Below are 9,773 nucleotides of genomic sequence, written 5' to 3'. Positions count from 1 at the left end.
ATTTCGTTCTAGCAAACTGGAGTATGTCCTTTATCTTGATCGCATTGGAGGGTGGCAAGTGATTTACTATCTAGTCCTTTAATCTAGCTTCATTCAACCTCATCCCCATTTTGATCGTCCGCACCTTGAGATCTGAGCTGTACAAGCTTTAGCTAACGAGACCAAGAAAAGTAAACCAGAGTGATGGAACTACTTGCAATGCAGCAAGGGCAGCCGGAGCCATCTCCAATCCTAGACAACAACTACTTTTCACAGGCTTCCTGTTGGTAACATTCTACTATAACTTGCCACCGGCGCCGGAATCGTAATTGTTGGATTCCTGATGCATCCAAATCCTAAGAACGTATCAAGGAACTCTTGCCAGCGCAAACACAAGACACACGCCCTAACAACTTAAGGCCGAAAAGACGGGAGCAAGAGAGGAAGGCGAGCTGGGGAGACTACTCTTTATGTTCCTCGCCTACCTTGCGATGCAAGCGTATGCCTGCTTTCATATACCAGGACTGCAAGACAATGCACACCTACTTCTACTTTAAATTCCGATTCTTATAGATTTAGAAGTTCTCTACAAACTATCTAAATATATAATTGTGTTTCTCAATAGATGTGGGGTCGTTGTGGGTAAATTGACCCACACAAAGTGAAGATGAGTGTTCACTCGAATGTACCCGGCGTTCGAGATGAGCAAGAAATGCATGTACTGGAAATTAACTGAAGATGCGCGACACATGGGAGCTAGATCTCTATTTTACTTTGGAAAGAAGGCACTACTCATTGCAAATTTGCAATACACAGGTACGAGAAATAAACATATCAAGCCATATCGCTGCCATGGCCATGACAGTATCTTAACTTAGTGTTTCTCTTTTTCAACATTGAGACCACAGGCCTGAAAAACATCCACACACTGGGGGGCAATTTATTCAGGGAAAAGAGGCAAAAGGGCAACATGACAAATACTGGTACATCTCCAACGTTTTATTTTCTTTCTTTGACAGTCTATTATTATTGCAATGTTTGTCTCATATCGGTATTTCTGTTGAGATTCAGCGAACCCCGTCTAACAATACAATTATGGTGCAACCACTTGTAATTGATGTATCTTTCATTGGAAGTATTATTCAACAAATATTCCATGGCAGCCTAGGCAGCACTGTTTAACAGATTTTTGTTTATCGCACCCCTCCATCCAGTGAAGAACCTTGCGTGCCCCTGAGACCATCAAAGATCAGAAGTGAAACAGGAAACTAGTTAGTCTGGTGGGAAAGCAAAACTGAAATACATGTGACTTGAGACATGTTAAACATTAAGGTAGCTTTCTGAAATCAATTGTTCATATGTTGGATGTAGCAGCCAGCTGAAACTGAAAGTGCCTATTTTGAAGTTGACGGCAAATTTAACTGAAATCGGTGAAAAGTCCACAAACTAACTAGATAGATACCTAGAAAGCTTCCCATATTACAACCACATGACAAGATTACCAACACATTAACAGAATTAACAGAAATACATAAGCATCCAAGCCAAGAATGCACTCTCACAGGTCACAGTATTGCTGATTGCTCAGGAGTAACATTAATTGAGAAACACTTAAAAACATTAATTGGGCAACCAATTCTGGAAAAAGATGGGTCAGTTCATAACATCTGATTTAACTACAAAAATATTTGCATAGCAAATTTCCATTAACAAAAGGTGTAGCCCAAACAAGGAAGACCATGCAAAATAAGTATGCTTGACAGAGGGAAAACCTAACCAACGGGTACTTCAAAACATAGTAACAATGTGAAATAATTTTTTTCTCAAACTCTTTTCAGAAGCTATGGTGTATATATCGATAATAAACGCATCAATATCCAAGTTCCAGTGCTGCAGTGTACTCAGGTTAAGTCCAATTAAAACAAGTGAAGCAGGGGTTAGAAGACTTAACCTAACTGAACACTGGCAAATTTTAACTGAACTAAAGAAGTGTCTAGCTTAACAAGTCATGATGCAATATAGCCATATGCATCCCTTTCTTGCAAACATGCAAGAGCTGGGGGCAGTATTAAGGATTTCCACATGCTACATATAAAAGGTGTATATTGACTAAATTTATCATACAGAAATTAATCAGTATACAAGGATAGTCAGTTCTACGAAAAATAAGTGTTACACTAGCTGTTGATAGTTAAATTAGTAAATCACCACGGCCCCCTTGGTGCAAACCAAATGAATGCATATTCTGGTGACCACAATTTAAGGTTATTTGCAGGTTATTCTGGGGTCCAGTATCCACATCTACCATGTGTGTCTTTACAAAGAAAGCTGTTTGTAAGAGATAATTTTTGAGTCCTCTGAGGTGATCCTGGAAAGCTGTTTGTAAGAGATGTAAGTTGTGTTCATGTACTAAATCCTTAGCACGTTTGACGTGCTAAGGATTTAGTACATGAACACAACGTACATCTCCTTCAAGGAAATGAGAATAGCACAATGCTTAATAAGAATGTGGGGAATTGGAAGAGATAGCTTTTGAGTCCTCTAAGGTCATCGTGGATTCCTTCAGCAAGCAAATCTCTGACTAGACGAACAATGGTTAGAGCATGTGTAAGAAAATGGTGAGGCAACAAAGGCAAGTGTAAGAAAATGGTGAGGCAACAAAGGCAAGTGCAAGAAACTGGTGAGGCAACAGAGGCATAGCGATCTGTGAGATCTGAGATTGGACCTCCTCAACCATTAATGACAAAGATAGAAGCAACAACTGGACTTAAGAATCATGATTCATCGTGTCCTGCCCGGGTACCTTATGTACATTTATGGTCCTCTAAACTTTAAGTGCTGAACCGTATTGTGTGTGAAGTGGTTGTGCTAGTGTGGTCTATCATAATGCAGTAAGCAGTTGAACTATTATTTACTTCCTCCCACACTACTACTCATTTCTACGTTGCTACTTCCTTCGCATCTGCAGAATTGCTATTGCTTTCGTTGTGCGAACTCTCTTCTTGGTTGCAGTTCATCATATTGACTTCGTCAACTCATCATTTTGTGTAGATACATGTAGCAGATGGCAAGGACCAAGGAGTTCATTTGTTACATGTTGTAGTATTGGATTTTTCTCCATGCATATGCTTTCATGGTATCAGTGTTATTCAGACAACATAGCTAAGAACACGTGGGCAGTGAGTTATGATCAGAAACAGAGAAGTACTCTAGGCCCAGAAACCAAACAAATTGTAATTAAACATGAACCATCTCAACCACTGTACGACATAGTGCCCCTGACACACCATGTTAATCAGAAAGAGAAATGCCAATGATAACATCACCTCTCCTGGAGTCAAGACGGTAGCGTCTATACTTCCAATTGTCCCAATCATTATTAAGCAAATGGAGGCATTTTCGCACTGCTAAACTAAGAAGAGCACCTATAGAATCATATATCTCCCTACTTGGCATCCTAGAAACATGGAAATGCCAATGATAACATCACCTCTCCCGGAATCAAGACGGTAGCGCCTATACTTCCAATCGTCCCAATCATTATTAAGCAAACAGAGGCATTTTCGCACTGATAAACTAAGAAGAGCACCTATAGAATCATATATCTCCCTACTTGGCATCCTAGAAACATGTTTCCTACCGAACATGTGATATGAAATTCTTTAGTTTTTTATTTTTCAAATAAGGATGTGTGTTCAATGCGAGAAGTGAGGAGAAACTGTGTGGAAGTAAATTTGATCATTAATTGGTTCGATTAAAAATAGTAAGAACATGCTAAAAATATGTGTCACTACGAAATAGACAGTAAAGATCAATTGAGTGAACAAACTCAATCCGTGCAACTGATAGACACAATTAGGTAGTTGTTAGTAATGACATAGTCAAACCATAGATGGCACAAAATACTATCACGTCATGCGGAACTTTTTCGGCCTAGCAGAAACAACTGCCACAATCCCAAGAGGGAAGAGGCACTCCTAGTTAGTGAATTATGTTAAGTGACACCAAAACTGTATCCTCTCAAAAGCACTTCCTAATAATACAGATAACCTGGTTAGGTGACCCAATTTCTTCTTCTGACTGGCTTGGCAAGTCAAAAGCATTAAATCCTTAACTTGCTAGTCCCACAAGCTCCTAAACTGAGCTTAAGTTTATCTAGTTAGAAATAGGCTTAATCATCTAAAATAATCCACCCCAAGCAACAATTAGAATCAGTCACCATTTAATCCCATGTTTAACGTTAGCCATAAACGAAAATGTAGCATAAATGTCACTAAAGGTCATCAAATTTAAATTAATTTCATATGTAACATCTGCCATGAGATGTGAGCAAAGGGCGTTGAATTGTATTAACAATGGATGCTTTTCTTCAACATTTGCATAACTTATCCAAAATTCCAAACACATTTGCAGAGAAGGGACAATAAGTTTACAGTTGGAAAATATCTTTTACGAGAAAAATGCATCTGCTCAAGCAACAGATAGAAAATAAAAGTGGTTATGAACATTTACACCCCCTTCAACTGAGAATGGTAGTTAGGTAAATTTAACTTGTGTCCCAGTGGCAGATGAACAACCACAAAGAGGACATGACATAATTCACTAGCTTCGGAGAAAAAATGCTAACTCGATTAAAACTTCCAACCAGCATACTTCCTAGATCATATAAAACTAGATGGCCATACACACAGAAACAGTATAACTCCTGTTGAACCCCAAAGAAACATATCAAAGATTGATCATTTGTATTGAAGATGTATGTAGCCTATATATCTGCATCGCTCCCACAGAAATCGTGACACTGTTAGGAGTTTAGATCATGTAACTGAACTTATTTCATGAAGTTGCAAGGAAAGGGGAATGGGTCAATGGGCTCTCACTTCTTATTCCGCCGCTTGCTTTTGGGGGTGCCCCAGCCCTCGAGCTTGGCCACCGGGCAGCCACAGCGGTTGCGGAAGAGCAGGACAGCGCGGCCGTTGGGCGGCGCCATCCGGCGGAGCTCTGCGCGAAGGCACTCGTAGTCCGGATTGTTCCCGCTCTGGCCCCCTTTCCACGGCAAGGTCTCGATCTCGCGCCACATGGCGGCGTCAGCGCCGCCAACGGTGCTCCCCCCGCCAGCCCGCACGGCCTCCTCGCTCTGGAGCTGGACATCGAACTCGAGCGCCTTCCGGAGCCCGCGGCAGCGCGGGTTGCGGCAGCGGCGGCGAGGGAGGCGTCGGCAGGACAGGAAGGCGGCCGTGGCGAGCACCGCGGCTGCGGCGACGTAGGGGAGGCCGGCAGCGAAGTAGGGCAGGGCGGCGGCGGCGGAGGCGAGCGCCGCGGCGGCGGGCGGCGACGCGAGGAGCGGGGAGAGCGAGCGCGAGACGTGGGCGAGCGAGGAGGCGAGGAGGAAGGCGAGGGAGAAGAGCACGAGCAGGAGGATGAGGAGATCGAGCGTGGCCGAGGAGGGGGTGTGCCTGCAGGAGGAAGGCGAGAGGGAGAGGGAGACGTGGCCGCCGCCCCCGCCGCCGGAGTGGGAGTGGGAGCGGGAGGAGGACGGCGCCATGGCTGCGGCCGCGGCGGCGGGGGGCGGGCTGGCGGCGGCGGCGGCGGGCGTGCGGTGGGGGCAGGGGAACGGCCGGAGCATGACGCGGCCGGCGGGGCTGGGGGGTGGGGAATTAATCTGCAGATTTGGGTGGCTTGATTAGTCCGGATCCGATACTTTGCTTGCCTTGTTTATCTTCGGGTTGGGGTTTTGGCCCTTTCCGCTCCCACTTTTTCTAATAGTCGAGATTAGTTTCTTAATAAGTGTTTCGGGGATTATTTAGGGAGGGCTGGCTGTGCCATTCGTGGGCAGATGAGGTGCGGTGGGTGGATCAGGATCGGTCAAGATCGAACTCCTGGCTGGCTGAAGCGCAGCTCCCCTCTAGATTGTTGACCTTACAAAACACAGTAAAATGCATAAAACCATCACATTTACGACACAATTATCCAAAAACCACAGCGGCATTTCTCTTTAAGAACAAATATTCTTTATGAAAATCCTTGATTAACAAAGGCAGGAGGCCACGGGAACCAATTTGTTTTTTGTGGTTGGATTGTTACGAGGATAATGGTATTCTCGGCCCATCACAGTTCAGGTATTAGACTTGGCACCGGTGCTTGCAATTTTTTAAAATTTATTTTAGGCCTTCTGACAATATGCGTTCAGTGAGAGGAGACATTTTCATTGCCTACCAAAGCTTTTTTCTTCTTCTTCTTTTCTACGAAAATGATTCAGATCTATTATCAAAGTCTTTCCTCCTCCACAAGAAAAGTCTCCTTCCTCCTCTCGTCGGCACCGCCGCGGATCCGCCCCGCCTCCGATGGCCTTTGGCCTGTGGAGGTGTGGAGGATCTCCCCCCCTCCCGCCGTCGGCGGGAGGGACCCCATTCTTATTTTTGCTAGGTTGAACGTCTTGGTTGTGGCTGTGTGGCAGCGACAATGTCCCTCGGTAGCAATAATGTCTCCCACGTCCTACCCCGTCCCGATGGTGCGAATAGCGTTGTCAGAGGATGTGTGGAGGTGTGTCTCTGTTGGATCTTATGGGATTCGGTCGGTGCTGATCTTCGGTGGATCTATTTGGATCCAGTTTTTGTTTGTCTTCGTTCGAGTGGTTTCACGTTTAATCTTTCCAATCTACAACTCTCTTCATCGGTGATGGTTGCTGCTCTGGTGTGCTGGTCCTTTGGGGTCTTAGCACTACGACTTTCCGACTGTCTACTACAACAAGGTTTGCCCGACTCCGGTGATGGAGGGGCGATGACGGCGGCGCGTCTTCGGCTCGCTCCAGTGCTTGTAGTCGTCGCTAGGTGGTCCATAGACCTAGTTGTAATTTTTATTACCTCTTGTGTTCTCTGTACTTCCATGATTGATGAATAGATTGGAAATTTCTTTCGCAAAAAAATAAAAAAAACAAATAAAAGACCAAGAGCTAAGAATGCATTGGAATAGGCGTGACTAGCCGGCGACCCAAACATGAAACTCAAGGAAATATGCCCCTAGAGGTAATAATAAATTTGTTATTTATATTTCTTTATATCATGATAAATTTTTAATATTCATGCTAGAATTGTATTAACCGGAAACTTAGTACATGTGTGAATACATAGACAAAATAGAGTGTCCCTAGTATGCCTCTGCTTGATTATCTCGTTAATCAAATATGGTTAAGTTTCTTGACCATAGACATGTGTTGTCATTTGATGAACGGGATCACATCATTAGAGAATGATGTGATGGACAATACCCATCCGTTAGCTTAGCATAATGATCGTTAAGTTTTATTGCTATTGCTTTCTTCATGACTTATACATATTCCTCTGACTATGAGATTATGCAACTCCCGAATACCGAAGGAACACCTTGTGTGCTATCAAACGTCACAACGTAATTGGGTGATTATAAAGATGCACTACAAGTGTCTCCGAAAGTGTTTGTTGGGTTGACATAGATCGAGATTAGGATTTGTCACTCCGAGTATCGGAGAGGTATCTCTGGGCCCTCTCGGTAATGCACATCACTATAAGCCTTGCAAGCAATGTGACTAATGAGTTAGTTACGGGGTGATGCATTACGGAACGAGTAAAGAGACTTGGACGTTATGAATGTTTGGTAGACTAAAGCTGATGACTACTTGATAGTTCAGTGTGCCATGCTTTACGGCTTAGAATCGGGACTTCAAAGACATTTTGAACGTCATGGAGCATATGAGATGTTCCAAGAGTTAAAGTTAATATTTCAAGCAAATGCCTGAGTTGAGAGATATGAAGTCTCCAATAAGTTCTATAGCTGCAAGAAGGAGGAGAACAGTTTTGTCAGTGAAACATACTCAGAATGTCTGGGTACCATAACCACTTGACTCAGCTGGGAGTTAATCTTCTTGTTGATAGTGTAATTGACAGAGTTCTTCAATCACTTCCACTAAACTATAAAGGTTTCGTGATGAACTATAATATGAAAGGGATGGAAAAGACAATTCCCGAGCTCTTCGCAATGCTAAAGGCTGCAGAGGTAGAAATCAAGAAGGAGCATCAAGTGTTGATGGTTAAAAAGACCACTAGTTTTAAGAAAAAGGGCAAAGGGAAGAAGGGGAACTTCAAGAAGAATAGCAAGCAAGTTGATGCTCCCAGGAAGAAGCCCAAGTCTGGATTTAAGCCTGAAACTAAGTGCTTCTACTACAAAGGGACTGGTCACTGGAAGCGGAACTGCCCCAAATATTTGGCGGATAAGAAGGATGACAAAGTTAAAGGTATATTTGATATACATGTTATTGATGTGTTCCTTACTAATGCTCGTAGTAGCGCCTGAGTATTTGATACTGGTTTTGTTGCTCATATTTGTAACTCGAAACAGGGGCTATGGATTAAACGAAGATTGACTAAGGACGAGGTGATGATGCGCGTAGGAAATGGTTCCAAGGTCGATGTGATCGCAGTCGACACGCTACCTCTACATCTACCTTCGGGATTAGTTTTAGATATGAATAATTGTTATTTGGTGTCAGCGTTGAGCATGAACATTATATCTGGATCTTGTTTGATGCGAGACGGTTATTCATTTAAATCAGAGAATAATGGTTGTTCTATTTATATGAGTAATATCTTTTGTGGTCATGCACCCTTGTTGAGTGTCTATTTTTGTTAAATCTTGATCATAGTGATACACATATTCATAATGTTGAAGCCAAAAGATGCAAAGTTAATAATGATAGTGCAACTTATTTGTGGCACTGCTGTTTAGGTCATATTAGTGTAAAGTGCATGAAGAAACTCAATGTTGATGGGCTTTTGGAATCACTTGATGCTTGCGAACCATGCCTCATGGGCAAGTGGACTAAGACTCCGTTCTCCGGACAATGGAGCGAGCAACTGACTTATTGGAAATAATACATACTGATGTATGTGGTCCGATGAGTGTTGAGGCTCGCGGCGGGTATCGTTATTTTCTGACCTTCACAGATGATTTGAGTAGATATGGGTATGTCTACTTAATGAAACATAAGTCTGAAACATTTGAAAAGTTCAAAGAATTTTGGAGTGAAGTAGAAAATCGTCGTAACAAGAAAATAAAGTTTCTATGATCTGATAGTGAAGGTGAATATTTGAGTTACGAGTTTGGTCTTCATGTGAAACAATGTGGAATAGTTTTGCAACTCACGCCATCTAGAACACCACATCATAATGGTGTGTCCGAATATCGTAACCATACTTTATTAGATATGGTGCGATCTATGATGTCTCTTACCGATTTACCACTATCGGTTTGGAGTTATGCTTTAGAGACGGCTGCATTCACATTAAATTGGGCACCATCTAAATCCGTTGAGACGACACCATATGAATTGTAGTTTGGCAAGAAATCTAAGCTGTCGTTTCTTAAAGTTTGAGGTTGCGATGCTTATGTGAAAAAGCTTCAGCCTGATAAGCTCGAACCCAAATTGGAGAAATGCGTCTTCATAGGATACCCAAAGGAAACTGTTGGGTACACCTTAATCCGAAGGCAAGATATTCGTTTCTAAGAATGTATCCTTTCTAGAGAAGGAGTTTCTCTCGAAAGAAGTGAGTGGGAGGAAAGTACTGAAGGAAATATGCCCTAGAGGCAATAATAAAGTGGTTATTATATTTCCTTATATCATGATAAATGTTTATTATTCATGCTAGAATTGTATTAACCGGAAACTTAGTACATGTGTGAATACATAGACAAACTGAGTGTCACTAGTATGCCTCTACTTGACTAGCTCGTTAATCAAAGATGGTTAAGTTTCCTAGACA

General features: G+C 42.7%; 1 protein-coding gene across 1 annotated transcript; it reads right to left on the bottom strand.

The window, feature by feature from the left end:
- Positions 1–890: 890 nt before the first annotated feature.
- LOC125516824 (uncharacterized protein At5g19025-like) lies at positions 891–5,945 on the bottom strand. Its single transcript, XM_048682127.1, has 2 exons — positions 4,860–5,945; positions 891–1,212 (listed from the first exon to the last, which is right to left on the bottom strand). Exons 1-2 carry the CDS (start codon positions 5,603–5,605, stop codon positions 1,173–1,175), a joined length of 786 nt encoding a protein of 261 aa, XP_048538084.1. The 5' UTR covers positions 5,606–5,945; the 3' UTR covers positions 891–1,172.
- Positions 5,946–9,773: the final 3,828 nt, after the last annotated feature.

This window comes from Triticum urartu, chromosome 1, assembly GCF_003073215.2.
Source record: "Triticum urartu cultivar G1812 chromosome 1, Tu2.1, whole genome shotgun sequence".
Classification (NCBI taxonomy): Eukaryota; Viridiplantae; Streptophyta; class Magnoliopsida; order Poales; family Poaceae; genus Triticum; species Triticum urartu.
This window is presented reverse-complemented; position numbering and strand designations above follow the sequence as displayed.

Excerpts from the sequence above, each read along its gene's own strand:
- LOC125516824 (XM_048682127.1), bottom strand. The coding sequence starts at position 5,605 with ATGCTCCGGCCGTTCCCCTGCCCCCACCGCACGCCCGCCGCCGCCGCC. Across the intron at positions 1,213-4,859 it reads AGCAAGCGGCGGAATAAGAA|GGGCACGCAAGGTTCTTCAC; the intron begins GTGAGAGCCCAT and ends TGATGGTCTCAG.